We start from the raw sequence: 22,615 nt of genomic DNA, 5'->3' as shown, positions 1-22,615 counted from the left end.
GGGTCATCAAACGAGACGTCTGCCAACACCAGCCTGACGTCCTGGGGTAGCTTCTCTCGAAATGCCGCTTCGAAAACCATGCACGGCTGATGGTCGCCCACCAAGATCAGCATTTCCGTCATCAACTCGGACGGCAGCCGCTGCCCCAACGCTGGTAGATGGAGCAGCTTCAGAGCCCGGTGGTTCTGGCTCCAGCCGAATTTCTTCAGTAGGAGCCTCTTGAACCCCACGTACTGCTCCGTTTGGGGTGGACTGGTCAGATATTGACTGACCCTCGCAGCCACCTCCGCCTGCAGATAGCTCACCAGGTGGTGGTACTTCTCCTGTTCGCTCTCCACCTTTTTTATATGGAACTGCGACTCCGCCTGTACAAACCACAGGTGCGGCTGATGGGCCCAGAACGGCGGTTGGTGAACCTCGCCCGCGCTTGCTCCCACTTGCGACATTTTGCGTGTTCTTACGTTCGGGTCACCAATGTAGTGAGTCCAAAACGAGCGTTATTATCCAGAAGACTTTATTCATAGCAAAAACCGTAACACTGGCGCGCACTTACTTTGGACACCACTACTTAACTGCTTACATAATCTAATCTAATCTCTTGAGTTTGGCGCCAAACACAACTATACCTCGCGCTCCCGCATCCCGTGACTCGTTAGCCCAACCGAGGGTTCGAGACCCCCCCGCTAATCCGTATGTCCCTACAGTATGTTTTAGTATATCTTTAGCTTTATGTTATGTGGAGGGAAGTGGGGGGGGGGAATTTTTTTTATCTCTCACTTCGACGGAGAGGCGACTTTTTTTCCGTGTCGTTTCTCCGTCTGCAGTGCGGCCCAACGTCGTGGAGCTGGTGGCCTCTTTGGGGCTCCAACCGTGGGAGCCTGCGGACTCAACATCGTGAAGCTTGCGGTCTCTTGTTAGTGACCGACTTTGGGAGCTCAAAGCCGCGGAAGCTTCGACCACCCCGACGTGGGAGCTGCAATCGCCTCGTTGCGGATGGTTTGACTCCCCTGACTGCGGGAGAAAAGGAGGAAAGAAGATAAGACTTTATTGCCTTCCATCACAGTGGGGAATGGGGAGGAGCCACAGTGGAGGATGTTTATCTCAATTTTATGTCAATTTTTAATGTAGTGTGTGTCTTGTTGCTTTTTTGGTCTGGCCAACCAAATTCCTCGTATGTTGCAAAACATACTTTGCTAATAAATTACGATTATGATTATGATTATGACAAAACGGGCAATACGGGCTGAAAAGATAAAGTACGAGGGGAAGCTGGCCAAGAATATAAAGAAGGACAATAAAAGCGTCTTTAGATATGTTAAGATAAAAAGAGTAGCAAAGTCAAATGTGGGTGCCTTGAAGGCAGACACGTGTGAAATTATTATGGGTAACAAGGAAATGGCAGAAGAGTTGAACAGGACTTCGGATCTGTCTTCAGACAAGGAAGACATCTTCCAGATGCACTAGAGCACAGAGGATCTAGGGGGGTAGAGGAACTGAAAGAAATTTTCATTAGGCGGGAAATAGTATTGGGTAGACTAATGGGACTGAAGGATGATAAATCCCCTGGGCTGATGGTCTGTATCCCAGGGTCCTCAGGGAGGTGGCTCAAGAAATAGTGGACGCATTGGCGAACATTTTCCAATGTTCAATAGATTCAGGATCAGTTCCTGTGGATTGGAGGATAGCTAATGTTATCCCACTTTTCAAGAAAGGAGCGAGAGAGAAAACGGGGAAATACAGGCCAGTTAGCCTGACTTCGGTGGTGGGAAAGATGCTGGAGTCAATTATTAAAGAGGTAATAATGGTGCATTTGGATAGCAGTAAAAGGATAATCTTCTGAATTTTTTTGAGGATGTGACAAGTAAAAGGGAGCCAGTGGATGTAGTGTATCTAGACTTTCAGAAAGCCTTTGATAAGATCCCACACGGGAGATTGGTGAGTAAAATTAGAGCACATGGTATTGGGGGTAGGGTGTTGACGTGGATAGAAAATTGGTTGGCAGACAGGAAGCAAAGAGTATGAGTAAACGGGTCCTTTTCAGAATGGCAGGCAGTGGCGAGTGGAGTGCCGCAAGGCTCTGTGTTGGGGCCTCAACTGTTTACCATATATATTAATGATTTGGAAGAGGGAATTAGAAGGATGATACAAAGCTGGGTGGCAGTGTAAACTGTGAAGAGGATGTTAGGAGGTTGCAGGGTGACCTGGAGAGGTTGAGTGAGTGGGGAGATGCATGGCAGATGCAGTATAATAAAGATAAATGTGAGGTTATCCACTTTGACGGCAAAAACAAGGAGGCATATTATTATCTCAATGGTGTGAGGTGCAGCGAGACCTGGGTGTCCTTGTACACCAGTCATTAAAAGTTGGTGTGCAGGTACAGCAGGCAGTGAAGAAAAAAAACGGACTTCATAACAAGCGGATTTCATTATAGGAGTAAAGAGGTTCTTCTGCAGTTTTATAGGGCCCTGGTAAACTACATCTGGAGTATTGTGTACAGTTTTGGTCTCCTAATTTGAGGAAGGACATCCTTGTAATTGAGGCAGTGCAGCGTAGGTTCACGAGATTGATCCCTGGGATGGCGGGACTGTCATATGAGGAAAGATTGGAGTTTAGAAGGATGAGAAGGAATCTTATAGAAACATATAAAATTATAAAAGGACTGGACAAGCTAGATGCAGGAAAAATGTTCCCAATGTTGGGGGAGTCCAGAACCAGGGGCCACAGTTTAAGAATAAGGAGGAAACTGTTTAGAACGGAGATAAGGAAAATCTTTTTCACTCAGAGAGTTGTAAAGCTGTGGAATTCTCTGTCTCAGAAGGCAGTGGAGGCCGATTCTCTGGGAAAATCGCTTTCAAGAGAGATTTTATTTTTTCTATGTATGTTAAGAGAGAGTTAGATAGAGCTCTTAATGATAGCGGAGTCAGTGGGTATGGGGAAAGGGAAGGAACGGGGAACAGATTGTGAATGATCAGCCATGATCACATTGAATGCCAGAGCTGGCTCGAAGGGCCGAATAGCCTCCTCCTGCACCTATTGTCTGTTGTCTATTAAACCGAAGATAGACATAAAATGCTGGAGTAACTCAGCGGGACAGGCAGCATCCCTGGAGAGAAGTAATGGGTGACGTTTCGGGTCGAGACCTTTTTTCAGACTGGTTAGGGAAAAGGAAAATGAGAGATATAGGCGATGATGTAGAGAGATAAGGTTTCAAGGTTAAGGTCAGTTTATTGTCACATGTACCAGTTAAGGTACAGTGAAGTTTGAGTTACCATACAGCTATGCTAAGTGAAAGGCAACGAGAAACACAACCACATAAAGGTTAACATAAACATCCACCACAGTGGATCCACATTCCACACTGTGATGGGAGGCAATAAAGATCAATCTACTTCCTTTTGTTCTGCAGTCGGGGCAGTCAAACTTCCGCCGTCGGGGCGATCAAAGCCCCTGCAGCCGGCGGTCAAAGCCCCTGTCGGGGTGATCACAATTCCCGCCTCGGGACGGTTGAAACTCTCCGCGGCATGGAGCTCCCAAGTCAGCCTCTTCTTACCAGAGTCTTCAAGACGTTAAAGTCCCGTAGGCTCAATGCATTAAAGCTATGCAAAAAAAATAACGATGATACAGGAAATAGGATGATACAGGAAATAGGTTAACTGTTTGTTGGGTGAAAACGGGAAGCTACTGCGACTTGGGTGCTGGAGGGTTAGAGAGGGAGGGAAGGCCAGGGTTACTTGAAGTTAGAGAAATCAACACTGGGCTGTAAGCTGCCCAAGCAAAATATGAGATGCTGTTCCTCCAATTGGTGCTTAGCCTCACTCTGAAAATGGAGGAGACTTAGAACAGGGAGGTTAATGTGGGAATGGGAAGGAGAATTAAAGTGTTTAGCAACCGGGACATCAGGGAGGTTCAGCCGGACTGAGGGAAGATTGTCAGTGAATTGTTCTTTATCTCTCTACATCTCTCGTTTCCCTAATCCATAACTAGTCTGAAGAAGGGTCTCAACCCGAAACGTCGCCCATTCTTTCTCTCCAGAGATGCTGCCTGTCCCGCTGAGTTACGCCAGCTTTTTGTGTCATTCTTACATATGTACATATATAGATCGGGGGGCGATGTGTTCCTTGTGCACGGAAGATCACCAGACCTGGAAGTCCATGTCCACCCGTAGCATTGAGGGTAAAAGAGCCCAACGTTTGCAAAAGCTGTAAGTATAACCCCCGGGCCCTTTTTCGGTTAGTCAATAAAGAGTCACTTTACTGGGATCATCCAACCATAGAGTCACAGAGTGATATTGTGTGGAAACAGGCCCTTCGGTTCAGCTTGCCCACACCGACCAACAATGTCCCAGCTGTACTAATCCCACCTGCCCATGCTTGGCCCATATCCCTCCAAACCTATCATATCCATGTACCTGTCTAACTGTTTAAATGTTGGGATAGTCCCAGCCTCAACTACCTCCTCTGGCAGCTTGTTCCATACACCCAACACCCTTTGTATGAAAATGTTACCCCTCAGATTCCTATTTAAAAAAATTCCCTCCACCTTAAACCTTTGTCCTCTGGTCCTCATTCACCGACTCTACCCGAACTATTCCTCTCATTATTTTATACACCTCAATAAGATCACCCCCCATCCTCCTCTGCTCCATGGAATAGAGTCCCAGCCTGCTCAACCTCTCCCTTTTGCTCAGTCCCTCTAGCCCAGGCAACATCCTTGTAAATCTTCTCTATACTCTTTCAAGCTTGTTAACATTTTCCAATAACATGGTCCCCAGAACTGAACACAATACTCTAAGTGTGGCCTCATCAACGTCTTTTCCAACTGCAATGTCCTCCCAACTTCTATACTCAATATTCTGACTGATGAAGGCCAATGTGCCAAACGCCTTTTTGACCACCCTATCTACCTGCGACTCCACCTTCAAGATTTCAAGATCAATTTATTGTTACATGTACCAATTAAGCTACAGTGAAATATGATTTACCATACAGCCTTACTAAGTAAAAAGCAACAAGACACACAGCCACATAAAATGAAATTTGACATAAGCATCCACCACAGAGGATTCCACATTCCTCACTGTGATGGAAGGTAATAAAGTTCAATCAGCTTCCTCTTTGTTCACCCGCGGTCGGGGCTGTTGAACCATCCGCAGTCGCCGCTGCCGACTGTCTAAGGCCCTCACGTCGGAATGATGGAAACTCCCCGCGTCGGGACGGATTAAAACTCTCTCCACGGCATGGAGCTCCCGAGTCGGCCTCTTCTTACCAGAGAAGGGCTTCCCAATGTTAAAGTCCACAGGGCCCGCGGTTGGAGCTCTCCACAGTCGATCCTTGGCAAAGGATCCCAAGCTCCATGATGTTAAAGTCCGCGCCGTGCCCGTGCGTTGAAGCGCCGGGCCGGTCTCCAGTAAAGGCCGCCAAATCCTCAAAGGGGACGGAGATATGACACGGAGAGAAAAAAAGTTTCCCCCAATGCCCTCCCCCTCCCCCCCCCCCCCCCCCCAACCCCAACATAAAACAAACCCAGAAACACGAAACGTTGTTTAACACATGCTTAAAATAATAAAAACAGTAGAAAGGACAGTTTCTGTTGGCAAGGCAGCCAGTGCAAAAACGGACCACTTTTGTATGATCTGCAAACTTGCTAATCTTGCTGTGTGTGTTCTCATCCAAATCACTGATATCACTAAGCGGCTGCAGAACAATCACAACAGCATCTGCAGGAAGTCCGCCATGCCCAACGTTGTCCTGTGACCTGGCCCATAGGTCAATGGTTCAATGGTTGTTTTATTGTCACGTGTATAGAGATAGAGTGAGAATTTGTTCTGCATGTAATCCAGTCACATCATATGATAATAGATCCTTTCTGGAACAGCATGCGGAGAGTTGCCACGTTCCGGCGCCATCTTGCAACTTCCAAGTCTTTGGAACGTCCAATCTTGGCCCAAAGAGATATGCATTTCTTATTTTCTCACCTTAAGGCCGGGTGTCTTGGCGGCACTGGATGGGTGATTATAGGGGTGGGTCTGGCCCAGCACGAGGCCGCTGGCATCTTCCATCACCACTCTCTGCAGCTGCCACAGACTGTGCTGCATCCACTCGCTCACCCGCCCCCCGCCCACCCACCCGGCTGTTGTACAGCCTCCCGCGGCCACCTCCGCCAACACCAAGTGGCAAAATGTGGGGGAGTAAGATGGCGGTATTACTTTAAATGAGAGACATCGGTGATCACCCATGTTACCCAAGTGCTTCCCCTCGCACCATCACCCTGACTCCCACTCCATCAATCTGCGACGTCGTCTGTCCATCCCCTCCACATGTGCTGGCAGACCCACTGTGTTCATCCCACACTTTGTGTTCTCCGAACTGCATTTGGAACAAGGGGTAATCTATTTGTGGAGCCACGTGAGGTCAGCATGATCTAGCTGAAAACTTCTTTTTTGGATTCACAAAGAAGGATGCAGCATCGATGGCGAGTTCATAAAGGGGTTTGTGAATAGTCTGATATAGAGCATGTGCAGGCAGATGAGATCAGTCTAACTTTGCATCATGTTCGGCACAAACATGAAGAAAACATATTCAGCGGGAATTGCTCTGCTGTTCTATGTTTACAAAACTTTGATTAGGCCACACACGAAGTATTGCGTGCAGTTCTGGTCACCCCATTACAAAAAGGATGTGGAGGCTTTAGACGGGGTTCAGAAGAGGTTTGCCAGCATGGACTAGAGAATATTAGCTGTAAGAAGAGGTTGGATAAACTTGGGTTGTGTTTTCTGGAGATTGTTTTTCAGAAGAGAATGCCGAGTGGGTGAGCAGCTTGTTATCTGGACTCGATACATTTTAAAGAGAATCTGAACGACAGGGGATTTTACAAGATAGAGGTTGATATCTGGAACTTGTTACCAGAGGAGGTGGTTGAGTCAGACACAATCATCATGTATAAGGGACTTTTAGACATGCATAGACAGCAAAACATAGAAGGACGTGCTCCTAGTGCAAGAAATTGGGACGAGTACACTATCTTAGGGAGCCAAAGGGCCCATTCCTGTGTTGTATGGAATTGATCCGATATTATTATTCATTTCTTTATTGACTTTCCAAGATTTGGGGAATGCCATCGAGGCTGGTAGAGCTGCTGCCTCAGTGCCAGACACCCAGTCTCCATGATGACCACGGGTGCAGACAGTGTGGAGTTTGTGCGTTCGCCTTGTGACCTAATGGTGCACCGATTACCCCCCACATCACAAAGACGTGCAGGTCAGAGTATAGAATTGTCCTCTGTAAACCATCTCCAGGGTGTAGGTGGGTGCTGTAATCTGGGTGATCTATGAAAATGGGGGAGATTAAACAAATCGAAATTCTGTAGGATTGGTACAAAGAACTTAGAGGACAGAATAGGCAAGAGAACGAGGAAGGAGGATTGGTTTAACTGTACGTATTTTAATGCAAGGGGCTTGACGGGTAAGGCAGATGAGCTTAGGGTGTGGATAGGTATGAGCGACTGGGACGTTGTTGCCATGACTGAATCCTGGTTAAGGGAGGGACGGGACTGGCAGATTCAATGTTCCGGAGTACAGGAGCTTCAGGAGAGACAGGGGTGAGGGTAAAAGAGGAGGGGGTGCATTGTTGGTTCAGGAGGATGTCACGGCAGTGGTCAGAGGTGACATTATGGACGGTTTGTCTAGTGAGGCTATATGCATGGAGCTGAGGAACAAAACAGGAATAATCACCTTGTTGGGGGTGTACTACAGACCCCCAAATAGTCAAGGGGAATTAGAAGAACAAATATGCCAGGAGATTGCAGGTTGTTGTAGTGGGGGGATTTTAACTTTCCCAATATTGACTGGTAAAATCATAGTCTGAAGGATTTAGATGGGGTGCAATTTCTCAAAAATGTTCAGGAGAGTTTTCTCCAGCAATATGTCGAGGGCCCCACACGTGAGAGGGCAACACTTGATCTAGTCTTGGGAAATTGGAAAGGGCAAGTGAATGAAGTGTTCGTGGAACCAGTGACCACAGTTCAATTAGATTTAAGATAGTTATGGATAGGGACAGAGATGTGTTAAAATGCTAAATTGGGTTAAGGTCAACTTTGAGGGTATGGGAGAAGGTCTCGCTCAAGTTGATTGGAGTAGGTTATTTGATGGGAAAGGAACATCAGCCAAATGGAATATTTTTTAAAGTGTGCTGACAAAAGCTCAGGATATGCATGACCCTCATAGAGTGAATGGCAAGGCAGGCAAATGCAAGGAAACTTGGCGGATGAGGAACATTGAGGCTCTGATCTAGAATAAGAAGCTTGCATGGGACAGGTAGCTGCGGTCAAGTATATCCCTGGAGGAGTTCCAGGAACTAAGGAACAAACACAAAAAGGAAATCACAAGGGAAAATGGGGCAAGGAGACAGCTCTAGCGGGTAGCATTAAGGACAATCCCAAGAGATTTTATAAACACATAAGGGAGAAAATGTAACGAGAGAGAGAGTGGGTCCCCTCAAAAATCAAAGCGGTCACCTCTGTGTGGAGCCACAGGAGATGTGCAAGGTGCTCACTGAGTATATCGCCTCGGTGTTTACAGAGGAGAAAGCAGGAGGACGGAGGAACTTGGGGCAGTCAATGAAAGTGGTTTGAGAGCAGTCAGTGTTACAGTCGAAGAGGTGCTGAAGGTTCTATCACGTTTGAAGGTAGACAAATCTCTGGGGCCTGATCAGATATATCCGAGGATATTGTTGGAAACTAGAGAGGTAATTGCGGGAGCCCTGGTTGAAATTTACGAGTCATCTTTAAATACAGGAGAGGTGCCGGAAGACTGGAGGGTGGCAAATGTTGTGCCTCTATTCATGAACTGCTGCAGGGAAAATGCTGGGAACGCTAGGCCAGTGAGCTTAACATCTGTAGGTGGAAAGTGACTAGAGATTATTCTGAGAGATGGGTTACACATGGAGGCACACCGGTAATGTTGCTGCCTTAGAGCGCCAGGGGCCCACGTTCGATCCTGACTACGTGGCTGCCTGTACGGAGTTTGTACCTTCTCCCGATGACCGTGTGGGCTTTCTCCATGTGCTCCAGCTTCCTCGCACATTACAAAGACATACAGGTTTGTATGTTAATTGGCATCAGTAAAATTGTAAATTGTCCCTCGTGTACAGGATAGTGTTAGTGTGTCAGGATCATTGGTCAGCGTGGACTCTATTTCCACACTATCTCATAACATGCATTTAGATGAACATGGGTTAATTACGGATAGTAAGCATGATTTTGTACGTGTCAGGTCGTGCTTACAGATCTGATTGGGTTTTTTGAAGACGTGACAAAAAAGGTCGATGAGGGCAGAGCTGTAGATGTTGCATATATGGACTTCAGCAAAGCATTCGACAAGGTTCCGCATGGGAGGCTACTCTGGAAGGTTAGATCGCATGGGATTCAAGCAGAGATAGCTGAATGGATCAAAAATTGGCTTCATGGAAGGAAGCAGAGGGTGATGGTGGAAGGTTGCTACTCAGACTGGAGGATTGTGACTAATGGTGTGCCTCAGGATTCGGTGCTTGGACCGTTGCTGTTTGTCAATGATTTGGATTAGAACATAAAAGGCAAGATTTGCAAGTTTGCAAAAGTGGGTAGTTTTGCAGATAGTTGTGAAAAATAGGAGAAGGATCTTGATCGATTGGCCAGGTGGGCTGAGGAATGGTTGATGGAATTGAATACAGGAAAATATGAGGTGTTGCATTTTGGAACATCTAACAAGGGCAGGACCTACACAATGAATAGTATGGCTCTGGGCAGTATTGTAAAGCAGAGGCATCTAGGCGTGCAGGTGCATGATGCCTTGAAGGTTGAGTTGCAGGTAAATGGAGTGGTCAAATATGCTTTTGGCACATTGACCTTCTTCTGTCAGGCTATTGAGTATATTTCTCTTGGACAGATTACAACCCAACGGTATAAATTTGACATCTCGAACTTCAAGTAATCCTTGCTTTCCCTCTCTCTCCATCCCTCCTCCTTTCTAGTTCTTCAACCAGTCTGACTGTCCCCGATTACATTTTATCTGAATGGATAGCAAATTGGCTCCATGGAAGGAAGCAGAGGGTGATGGTGGAAGGTTGCTTCTCGGACTGGAGGCCTGTGACAAGTGATGTCAGGGTTCGGTGCTGAGCCCGTTACTGTTTGTCATCTACATTAACGATTTGGATGAGAACACACAGGGAAGATTAGCAAGTTTGCTGATGATTGCAAAGGTTATTGGTTTTGCAGATAGTGAAGATTGTTGTGAACGATTGCAGCAGGATCTGGATCGATTGGCCAGGTGGGCGGAGGAATGGTTGATGGAATTTAATACAGAGAAGTGTGAGGTGTTGCATTTTGGGACGTCGAACGAGGGCAGGACATACACAGTAAATGGTAGGCCTCTGGGTAGTGTTGTAGAGCAGAGGGACCTAGGAGTACAGGTGCATAGTTCCTTGAAGGTCGAGTCGCAGATAGATAAGGTGGTCAAAAAGGCTTTTGGCACTTTGGCCTTCATCAGTCAGAATATTGAGTATAGAAGTTGGGAGGTCCTGTTGCAGTTGTATAAGAAGTTGGTAAGACTGTATTTAGAATATGGTGTTCAGTTTTGGGCACCATGTTATAGGAAAGATATTGTCAAGCTTGAAAGGGTTCAGAAAAGATTTACAAGGATATTGTCAGGACTAGAGGGTGTGAGCTGTATGGAGAGGTTGAGAAGGCTGGGCCTGTATTCCATAGAGCGTAGGAGGATGAGGGGAGATCTTATAGAGGTATACAAAATCATGAGAGGAATAGATCGGGTAGATGCACAGAGTCTTTTGCCCGGAATCGAGAACCAGAGGACATAGGTTCAAGGTGAAGGGGAAAATATTTAATAGGAATCCAAGGGATAGCTTTTTCACACATAGGGTGGTGGGTGTATGGAACAAGCTGCCAGAGGAGGCTGGGACTATCCCATCTAAGAAACGGTTATACAGGTACATGGATAGGACAGGTTTGGAGGTATATGGTCCAAGCGCAGGCAGGTGGGACTAGTGTAGCTGGGACATTGTTGGCCGGTATGGGCCGCAGAACCTGTTTCCACCCTGTATCATTCTATGACTCTATGACTCTGTGTCAAGGAATCACACTGAAACCAGCCCAACTGCCCAACTCGTCACTCCCCACCATGATGCTTAACCGAGCTAGTCCCACTTGCCTGCGCCTGGTCCATATTCCTCCAAAACATTCCTACCTATGTAGGGTGGTTCATGGACGGCACAGACCCGATGCATCAAAGGGCCTATTTCCATGTTCTATCAATCTATGACTCTGTCTGTTACAGCATTATCATCCTTTAAATTGGAACTTCGGACGCTGAATCAGAGGTATTGAATGTGTGTGCTCAGGGATTCATTACGTCTGAATTATCTGTTAATGAGCTTGTGTACCAGTATGTCTACATAACACTGTGTGTCATGCTTTGAGATTACAGCATTTATTGCCCATATGTAACTGGAGAAGATGAGGTAAGTTTGGAACCAATGACCTTCTGATTAAGGCAGTCCCACATTTTGGGAGGGAGGTCCACGATTTCAACCCAGCGATGAGGAAGAACTAGCTGAAGAACTATAGACAATAGACAATAGGTGCAGGAGTAGGCCATTCGGCCCTTCGAGCCAGCACCGCCATTCAATGTGATCATGGCTGATCATTCACAATCTGTACCCCGTTCCTGCCTTCTCCCATACCCCCCGACTCCGCTATCTAGCTCGCTCTTGAAAACTAGCTGAAGAACTTCCAAATCAGGGGTATGTGAGTTGGAGGGAGCCCGATAGATGGTTCCTCAGATACCCCTCCCCTTGTCTTTATTGGTTGTACAAGTCATAGGGTTCTCGAACTGCACAGCGTGTAAATAGGCTCTTTAGCCCACCTTGCCCTTGTCGACCAAGTTGACATACAGGACTAGTTTAATGTACCTGCATCTGCCCCATATAACTCTAAACTCTTCCTTTCCATATATTTATCCAAACAATCAGAATATTCTCAGTTTTTCGGTTCACTCTGGCAGAACATTCCAGATGCAGACTCCCTCTGCAAAATAGTTGCTCCTGAGGGGCCTCTTAAATCTCTCCCCACTCACCTTACACTTAATCCCTCTTGTTAGAATCCTGGCCACTAGGATAAAGGCTGTGGATGTTCACTTTATCCATGCCCAGAATGATCTTGTACACCTCAACAAGGTCACCCCTCAGCCTCCTCTGCTCCAAAGATAACAGTACCGGCCTGCCCAACCTTTCCCTGTCACTCAGGCCGCAGGTGTAGGAGTTATGGCTGCTCACGTAACTGAAATTGCATTCTGTACACCGTGCACTGTGCTGGTGTGGAGGGCGGGGCTGTATGGGTGGTGGATGCGGTGCCGATCGAGCAGGGCTGTTATATTCTGGCTTCTGAAAGCTCCCTAACTGTTGTAGCTTTTGTCGTTGAATCATCCGCAACCCGGATCGCCACTGCAGGAAAACATCCCGTTAGAAGAACCCAGCGGGTCAAGCAGCATCTGTGGAGGCAGAGGGGTGGGCAACGTTTCGGGTCAAGAATCAAGCGTGTTAACTTCATAAGTTCATACATTGCAGGAGCAGAATTAGGCCATTAGGCCAATCAAGTCTACTCCGCCATTCAAACATGGCTGAACTATCTTTACTTCTTAACACCGTTCTCCTGCCTTCTCTGACGCCCTTACAAATCAAGAATCTGGCAATCTCCGCCTTAAAAATATCCAATGACTTGGCCTCCAAAGCTTTCTGTGGCAAATAATGCCACAGATTCACTGCCCTGTGACTAAAGAAATTCCTCCTCGTCCCTTCCGTTCCCTCGTCACTGCAGGAGTTTCTCAGAGTGTGTCCTGGCCCAAACATCTTCAGTGCTTCATCAAGACACGCCCTCCATGACAAAGACAATGGTTCCTCGATGGAAACGCAGCGTCAAGTCTATCACAACTCCTCAGCAAATAAAGCAGTTCTTCCGTGGATGTGGCGAGACCCACACAAATCAGGAGTGGGGTGACACGTCAGGCAATGCCACTTCCTTGGGAGTCTAACCACCCACAGTTGTCATTCATTGCTGTCACCATCACCGAGGTCCACTATCAACCTCCTAGCGGACATCACTGACCTGAACCCTAACTGCTGAGTGAGTTGCTGAGGCCGGTCCACCCCCTACAACCTGCATGTCACGGATGTGATGGTCCGCTCTCCAACACCTCCCCGTCTGCACAAATTAGGACATATGATCAAAGTTCCCTCGGACCGCTCCCAATCCGCCATCTATAAAAATCCATTCCCATCCACAACCTACGCTGTGGACACTCATCCAGTCTACTCCAACAGCACTGACCCCTCCATGTCACACACCACATCAACTTAAGAAATATATTACCTGTCATTCATCATCTCTGCGTCCACATCCTGCAACTCCCTCCACTGTAGTTCTGTGGGATCCCTATCACTTGAAGGAGGGCAGCAGTGCAAGAAGCTGGCTCGCCCCCACCATCTCGTGCAGTTAGGAATAGGCGGTAATTGACAGTCTGGCCAGATAACCCAGGTCTTATAGAGTCATAGCGTGATACAGTGTGGAAACAGGCCCTTCAGCCAATTGGCCATGCAAATCCCAGCTCCAGTAGTCCCACCTGCCAGCATTTGGTCCATTTCACTCCAAACCTGTCCTATCCATTTAGCTGTCTAACTGCTTCTTAAATGTTGGGATTGTCCCTGCCTCAACTACCTCCTCTAGCAGACACAAACTCCGAGAGTAACTCAGCGGGACAGGCAACATCTCTGGAAAGAAGGAATGGGTGACATTTCAGGTCGAGACCCTTCTTCAGACCCGAAACAGTCACCCATTCCTTCTCTCCAGAGATGTTGCCTGTCCCGCTGATTTACGTCAGCATTTTGTGTCTACCTTAGATTTAAACCAGCATCTGCAGTTTTTTCCTACACATTACCTTCTCTGGCAGCTTGTTCCATACACCCACCACCCTTTGTGTAAAAAATTACCCCTCAGATTCCAATTAAATCTTTTCCCCTTCACCTTCAACCTCGATTCACCTACGATGGGCAAGAGACTCTGTGCATCTCCCAGATCAATTCCTATCATGATCTTTTACACCTTTATATGATCACCCCTCATCCTCCTGCGCTCCAAGGAATAGAGTCCCAGCTCACTCAACCTCTGTCTATAACTCGGACCCTCTAGTCCTGGCAACATCCTCGTAAATCTTCTCTGTACCCTTTCCAGCTTGACATCTTGCCTATAACAGTGCCCAGAACTGAACACAATATTCTAAATGTGTAGGAAAATAACTGCAGACGCTGGGCGGCACGGTAGCGCAGCGGTAGAGTTGCTGCTTTACAGCGAATGCAGCGCCGGAGACACAGGTTCGATCCTGACTACGGGTGCTGCACTGTAAGGAGTTTGTACGTTCTCCCCGTGACCTGCGTGGGTTTTCTCCGAGATCTTCGGTTTCCTCCCACACTCCAAAGACGTACAGGTATGTAGGTTAATTGGCTGGGTAAATGTAAAAATTGTCCCTAGTGGGTGTAGGATAGTGTTAATGTACGGGGATCACTGGGCGGCACGGACTTGGAGGGCCGAAAAGGCATGTTTCCGGCTGTAGATATATGATATGATGATATGATAAATCGAAGGTATCACAAAAAGCTGAAGTAACTTAGCAGGTCAGGCAGCATCTCAGGAGAGAAGGAATGGGTGACGTTTTGGGTTCAGACCCTTCTTCAGACTGATATTCTAAATGAGGCCTCACCAACGTCTTATACAACAGTAACATGACCTCCCAACTTCTATACTCAATACTCTGGCTGATGAAGGCCAATGTGCAAAAGTCTTTTGGACTACCTGTAACCACCTACAGGGAGCCATGCTCCTGCTCTCCTAGATCCCTCTGCTATACAACCCCACCCCACCCCCCCCCCCCCCCCCCCCCGAGGCCTACCATTCACTGTGTAGGTTCTGCGCATGTTAGACTTCCAAAAAAGGAACACCTCACATTTTTCTGCATCAAATTCCACCAACCATGCCTCAGCCCACTTTGCCAATCGATCAAGATACTGCTGCAACTTTTAGCAACCATCTTCAGTATCTGCAAAACCACTCACTTTTGTATCATCTGCAATCTTGGAAAACAGATTTTAGTATGTTCATGAATAAAAACAATGCCCAAAATACCTAACAAATAGACTGCAGAGGCTGGAATCTTGAGTAGAAAAACATACTTCTAGATTGGGGAAACTCAGAGGGTCAGGCAGCATCTGTGGAGGGAGACAGCAGACGGCTTTTCTGGTCTGGTCACTTCTTCAGACTGATGGCGTGTCGGGGAGAATACTAGCAGAGAGAGTGGAAAGGAAGCAGTGGGACAAGAGCTGGTTGGTGGTAGGTGGGTTCAGCTGAGCCGGTGGGGGAGAGAAGGGTTGAGATAGCACGCGAGGCTGGAGGTGATCAGTGATGGGCAGGACAGGTGCTCGAATCTTCTACAGGGGGAAGATGGTGAATTAACACTATCCTACACTCACTAGGGACAATTTTAAATTTACCAAGCCAATTAACCTACAAACCTGCACATCATTGGGGTGTGGGAGGAAACATTCGCATGCACACATACACGATTACACTCGTGTGCATGCATACAAACACACTCATACCTCAGCCACATGACACCATACATCACTTACACGGACTAGTCATTTCCAACTGTTTTGCACTTATACCTTGTTTCTTGCACCGCTTTTTTCTTTCCATTGTCTTGTGGAATTTATTATAATGTATAATGTATGATGCTGTTGCAAGCAAGATTTTCAATAACATTTGCACCTCGGCCCACTTACACGGATCAGCCCATACATTATGACCTGATTAGCCAAAATATTATGCCCACCTGCCTAATATGCTGTTGGTCCTCCGTGTGCAGCCCCATATGCTGCAGGGTGTGATGCACTGTGTATTGTGACACATTCCTCCCATGACCTCCGTTAAAATTTTCTGTGACTTGTGCTACAGTCGACCTTCTGTCGGTTCGGACCAGACGGGATAGCCTTCGTTGCCCTCACGCATCGATGAGCCTTGGGCGCCCAACACCCTGTCTGTCGCCGCATTGTGGTTTGTCACTCCTCGGACCACTGTCGGTAGGTACTCACCACTGCTGACCGGGAGCACCCCACAAGCCTTGCCGTTTCAGAGATGCTCTGACCCAGTCGTCTGACCATAACAATTTGGCCCTTGTCAAAGTCGTTCAGGTCTTTACTCCTGCCCATTTCTCCTGCATCCAACACATCAACTTCAAGGACTGACTGTTCACTTGCTGCTTAATATATCCCACACCTTGACAGGTGCCATTGTAACAAGATAATCAATGTTATTCACTTCGCCTGTCAGTGGTCATAATGTTTTGGCTGATCGGTGTATGTAGATGATAATAAACTGGACTTGACCCGACTTGACAGCTGCTACCTTCCCAACTTGTTTACAGAATTGCCCTCTGTAAAGCTGGGCATGGAGTCACGTTATTCACACTTTCTGATGATAAACACAATCAGCTTAAAAGGCAACTGAGATAATAAATCCCTAACAGAGAGAGGTCGAGTGACTCATTCCACTGACATTCCTTGCAGCCGCCCTGAACCAAAGATCAGATCAACATTAGCAGGACCACGAAGTGGGGGAAGATGGGATGGAGGAAGGGAGGGAAGGAATGGGGGGGGGTGGTCTGGGCCACTGAGAGCCGGGACACTAGAGCTTGCTAGAAATTCACCTTCCTGTACATCTGCCGCTTTAAAGTCATAGTCAAGAGTCTCTGCCTCGTGCCTTTGATTCGTGTCTCTGCCACCGTACTCACTACACGGTCCATCACCAGCTCCAGCACCGCAAGAAATTGCCGAGAGTTGTGGATGTAGCCCAGTCCATCACGCAGACCAGACTCCCACCATCGACCCCATCTACACTTCACACTGCCTCGGAAAAGCAGCCAACACCATCAAGGACCACTCACACCCCGTGGTCAAAAAGGCCCAACAGATGATGTACTTCCTGCGGCAGCTGAGGAAACACAATCTGCCACAGGCAATGATGGTCCAATTCTATACTGCTATCCTAGAGTCTGTCCTTACCTTCTCCATTATGGTCTGGTTTGGCTCAGCCACCAAGCACGACATCCCCCCATTGACGAACTGTATACTGCAAGGGCCAGGAAGCGAGCGGGCAAGATCATCTCTGACCCTTCTCACCCTGCAAACAAACTCTTTGAAGCACTTCCCTCTGGAAGGCGACTCCGGACTGTCAAAGCAGCCACACACAGACATAAAAAAACTGTTTTCCACGAGCAGTAGCTCTACTCAAACAAACAAAAGTCTGTAGCCTCCTTTTGCTCTGGTATTTTATTTCATTCACATGTTTAAACTATAATGTTTTATTCTTAATTGTTTACTGTATGTCTCTTGTGTTGTTACTTGCGAGCAAAGCACCAAGGCAAATTCCTTGTATGTATACATATTTGGTCAATAAACCTATTCAATTCAATTCAATTCAATTCAATTCTCCCCTCGGGGATACGTGAAAGCAAGTACCACCAGATTCAGGAACAGCTTTTCCCCACTGTTACCTGGCTACTGAACGGTCCTGCCAAAAGGTAGGATGTAAACCCATCCTCCAACCTACCTCGTTGCCGACCATGCACTTGTTTTGTTTGCACTTTCTCTGTGGATGTAACGCTACATTCTTACCGCTGCTTATTTTCTCCTCAGCTCTACCTGAGGGTCCGACCCCAAACTTCAACTATCAATGTTCTCCAGAGATGCTGCCTGACTTGCAGAGGTACTCCATCACTTTGTGTCATTCTCTATTGTACTCATATGTTTCGTTTTTTAGTTTAGTTGAGCGATACAGTGCGGAAACAGGCCCTTCGGCCCACCGAATCCACGCCGACCAGCGATCTCCGCATACTAACACTATCCTACGCACCAGGGAACGTGTTGTGATTTTCTTGGCCAACACGCAAAACAACGTGTTTCACTGTTTCTCCATTCTCGTGACAATAACAATCGATACCAATAACACCGAGATTTAATTTTATTGCTGATATCTCCAGCGCTGCCAAAAATCCCCCGCCCAGTTTTGCTGGACTCCTGACAGATGGCTTTTGGCCAAGACGTGGTCGGGGGGAGGGGTTCTCTAGGCCTCAGCTGCCCCGCACCAACTACTTAAGGCGGGGAAGGGCAGAGCTGTTGAAGAAAGGCAGTGTGGAGAGCTCTAACTTCGCGGACGGGAGCGGGGGAGGCGGCGGCGGCACAGAATGTTTGCGACACAGGGTAAGGGTTTAGCTGGAGATGACGACGGCTGGGGGTGAGTACGAGGGAATAGTTTGGCATTCGCTGCCTGCAGGATACATGGAAACATTGTCTCGTCCCCAGGCTCTCAGATGATCAGGCAACGGAGAGAGAATCGTTCACAGGGCAGGTGACTGGTCCACTGGCACTAGAACAGATTCGATGGGCTGAACAGCCTCTCGTTGTGCCGTGACCACCGTGAACAGCGTCCCCCGCGACTGCTCCAATCGCATCCTGCCCGCTGGAAAGGTGGAGGGGGGGCGGGTAGAGGAGGGAGTGTGGTGGGGTGGGTGGGGGGGTGGGGAGTGTGGCCGAGGGAGGAGAGCGACCCACAGCCCCTCCACCCGCCGCCTCCACTGTTAGCGCAGAGTTACTCAGCGCAGGGGAGTTGGTTAGCGGGACTCCCGGTATACCCGCCCCACACGTGAACACAAAGTGCTGGTGCAACTCAGTGGGCCAGGCGCCATCGATGGCGGGACTGGAGGGGCGGCGTTTCAGGTCGGGACCCTTCCTCAGACAGTCCTCCACAGACGCTGCCTGACCCGTTGAGTTCCTCCAGCACTGTATGCTCTGCGCAGGATTCCAGAACCTGCAGTTCCTCGTGTTTTGGACACATGGTACCGGCGCGGACCGCAGGGAGAAGGTGCGAGCTGGCTGTCCTCTTTCCGAGTGCCGAAGGCTGCTCGGCCCATCGTCAATCTGATTTCCCTGTTGGACCTTTCAAACTACAAGGCGCCGGGCCAGTGGGAGAGCGACCTGAGGCCGGAGCCAGGTACCAAATCTGCGGCCGGCCACGGGAACAGACATTGCAGCCCGGGAACACGATGAGCAGCTTTTGCAGGCGGGGGAGTGGGACCCGGCTCTGGCGCGGGCACCTCCACTCATTTACACCGTCCATTCCCTCCACAGACGCTGCCTGGCCCCCTGAGTTCCTCCGGCACTTTGTGTTTTGCTCAGGATTCCAGCATGTGTGGTCATTTTATTCTGCCTAAATCCACAGCAATTATGTTAACCTGCACAGTGCGGGAGGAGGGGGGGGGGGGGGGGTTACAGCAGCCAATTAGCTTACCGACGCCCACGTCTGTTTGAACACACGGGCGGACACACGGAGTCATGTGAACCTGCTGTTGCCACGGAATTCCGAGGCAACGGCTCCCTTCGCTGCTCGCCGCAGAACATGGGTTAGGATAGGGACATTGTAAGATGGTCGGCGCGTACTCGGTGGGTCGAAGGGGCTGTTTCCGTGCTGTGTCACTCTATGACTCGGTGGGCCGAAGGGGCTGTTTCCGTACTATATCTCTGTGACTCTATGATTTGGTGGGCCGAAGGGGCTGTTTCCGTACTATATCTCTGTGACTCTATGCTTCGGTGGGCCGAAGGTCCTATTTCCGTACTATATATCTGTGATTCGATCGACCGAGAGACCTGTTTCCGTGCTGTATCTCTCTGTGATTCGTCACCTGTCTGCTCTTGCCGTGACCGTCAGCTTCATTCGCGTTTGCCCTCCCTAGCCGCGACATGGCCCAGAGTTTCGGACAAACGTTACTCTTGTTCTCTATTACTCCCCCCTCACGTTGCCTTTCACCCACATCCCTTCCTCCAGCTTTACATTTCACGCCCCCTCCCCCCCTCGCGTTATCTGACATCCCTTTAGCTCCCTTTTATCTCCAGCCTTTGGCACTTACTCCGCCCATCTGCCCTGCCCTCTCCCATGCACCAACCGATCACTTGCCTGTGTCCTGCCCGCCACCTGTTTTCCAGCTAATTCCGTCAAAAAGAGTCGCGACCCGAACCCTCCCATTCCCTCCACAGATGCTGCCTGAGCCGCCGAGTTGCTCCAACGCTGTTGTTTTTGTTCGATGTTCCAGCATCCTCGGTTCCTGGTGTCTCCGTTAATCTGGATCTGTTTGAACTGTTTCTTTCCAGCAGCGGCGCGGAGTCCCAGGGTCCAAGCCCAGTCATGGCGACCAGCGAGGAACTGGATCGCGCCGCGGCGGAGCTAAACGCGAACATGAAGGATGCAAGGGCCGCGATGCGGCTGTTCCAGGATAGAGCCGTGTTCGCCACTACGGCCGGCGTGTTGAAGGGGATCTTCCAGGTGGGTGGCGCCATTCTGAAGCTGGTGCTGGGAAAGCGGGAGAGCGAGGAGCTGAAATACATGAAGGAGCAGTTCCAGACCGTCAGGAACCAACTGGATGTGATTTCTGAGCAGATCCGGCAGGTGCTGTGGGAGATCGAGAGGAGCACAATCAACAACCAGTACTTCCCCATCGAGGAGAACCTCAAGAACCAGTTCCGCAAATACATGGACATCCTGAACTCGGCGCCCGAGTTCCGCGACAAGGAGCGGGTCGAGTTCCTCACCCACTTCGACGTGACCAAGGGCGACCAGAACCTGCACACCCTCTTCGACGCGGTCATGGGCTTCTCCGCCATCTTTGGGAAGCCCATTCTGGAGACGGCCATGAGCTACGACCAGAGGAACCGGCGCCTGATGGAAGGCATGTGCTGCCGGCTGAATGAGCTCTTCTGCATCGGTCTAGTCGCTCTCCTGGGTCATGCCGCCGTCACCGGCAACGACGTGGAGGCGCTGAAGAGGGAGTGGGACCAGAAACTGATCCAAGTAGAAGCCAAAATGAAATCCATGGTAGATCGGTGCGTCAGCGAGTTTGCGCAGCAGGCACAGGTAGATGTTGAGAGGATGGTGAATGAGAAGGGGGAGAGAGATAACAAAGGGTGCGCCACCTTTATCATGGAGGGGCTGGTGAAGAAGTATGACTGGGTCCGCTGGTCAGTGCGCGTCTATGATCCCATCTCGGGCTTTGATAATCACTGCGTTACTGGCCCAAACCGCTTTGAGTTTTTCCGGCTCAATAACGTCAACGTGGTTGTGTCCTACTCCGCCGATCCAAGGCCCATAGACGAGGCGCAGATCGAGCAGTTGATGCAGGGTAAGGACGGCTGGAGGGACGCCAGAGAGGTGGTCGAGTTCATCTCCAGCAAGGTCCCGCGCAACTACGTGGTCCACGCGGTCAGACGCTACACAGACCTGTGGAACCACAAGGACTTCCCTAACGCCTGCCACTTCTGGGAGACCTACAGCGGGGTCACCCTCTGTGTCCACTCCACATGATGGCCCCAGGGGCGAGCCGGTCCCGTCATGGCGGGGTACGTTGGAAATTAAATAGATCAAATAGGTGATTAAACTGAATAAGTTCAGTGTGGCCGCGTCCTGTATTTATCAATAGACAATAAGAGCAGGAGGAGGCCATTCGGCCTTTCGAGCCAGCACTGCCATTCACTGTGATCATGGCTGATCGACCATAATCAGTACCCCGTTCCTGCCTTCCCCCCATATCCCCTGACTCCGCTATCTGTAAGAGCTCTCTCTAACTGTCTCTTGAAAGCATCCAGGGAATTGGCCTCCACTGCCTTCTAAGGCAGAAATTTCCACAGATTCATAACTCTCTGGATGAAAAGTTTTACCTCATCTCCGTTGTAAATCAGCGCTACAATTCGGCGTTTAGAGTCCAATCAAAGGCCACCGTCCGATTGTAACCCCGGCAGTGTGCAACCAACGAAAGGGCGAAGTCCGCAGCCGCTTCCCCAGTTTACTGACGGTCCGCTGCGGGCACGACTGTCCGGTTACCTCCTGCACTCAGCCGCCGCCGCTGCTCCGCACAGTGCGACGGCCACCGGCAGCGGGGTCTCCTGATGCCCTTTGTCCTTGTAGATTAATCGGTGCCGTTGCGAGGCAGTGCTTAAAGTGATTAATGGGTTCTGTAGAAATAAAGACGGTGTACGCGGTAATTAATTCAATAAATTCGAGTCATGAGTCAAGTGTTTAATTGTCATTTGTACCGACAACGGAACCCTGAAATTCGTGCTAACTGCAGATTGAAAAGCCTGCAAACGGAATAACACACAGAGAACATTTCATCATCAATAAATTTAAAAAAATGTCACCTATTCCTTTGCTCCAGAGATGCTGCCTGTCCCGCTGAGTTACTCCAGCGTTTTATGTCTATCTTCGGTTTAAACTAGCATCGGCATTTCCTTCCCACGCAAAATAATTACCGTATTTTATGTAACCATAATCCGACGTCATATTGCATCGCCCCTCAGCCTCCTGCGCACCACGGAATAAAGTCGTAGCCTGCCCAACCTCTCCCTACAGCTCAGGCCCTCGAGTCTCTCCCTATAGCTCAGACCCTCGAGTCCTAGAAACATCATCATGAAACTTTGAA

General features: G+C 48.9%; 1 protein-coding gene across 1 annotated transcript; it reads left to right on the top strand.

Annotated features, from left to right (window-relative positions):
- Positions 1 to 4,109: 4,109 nt before the first annotated feature.
- LOC144607494 (uncharacterized) lies at positions 4,110 to 21,501 on the top strand. The gene is made up of 3 exons (XM_078424376.1): positions 4,110 to 4,201; positions 18,947 to 19,140; positions 20,237 to 21,501. Exons 1-3 carry the CDS (start codon positions 4,110 to 4,112, stop codon positions 21,499 to 21,501), a joined length of 1,551 nt encoding a protein of 516 aa, XP_078280502.1.
- Positions 21,502 to 22,615: the final 1,114 nt, after the last annotated feature.

This window comes from Rhinoraja longicauda, chromosome 2, assembly GCF_053455715.1.
Source record: "Rhinoraja longicauda isolate Sanriku21f chromosome 2, sRhiLon1.1, whole genome shotgun sequence".
NCBI classification, from domain to species: Eukaryota; Metazoa; Chordata; class Chondrichthyes; order Rajiformes; family Arhynchobatidae; genus Rhinoraja; species Rhinoraja longicauda.
The sequence above is the reverse complement of the archived record's forward strand: the minus strand, read 5'-3'. Positions and strand labels throughout refer to the sequence as shown.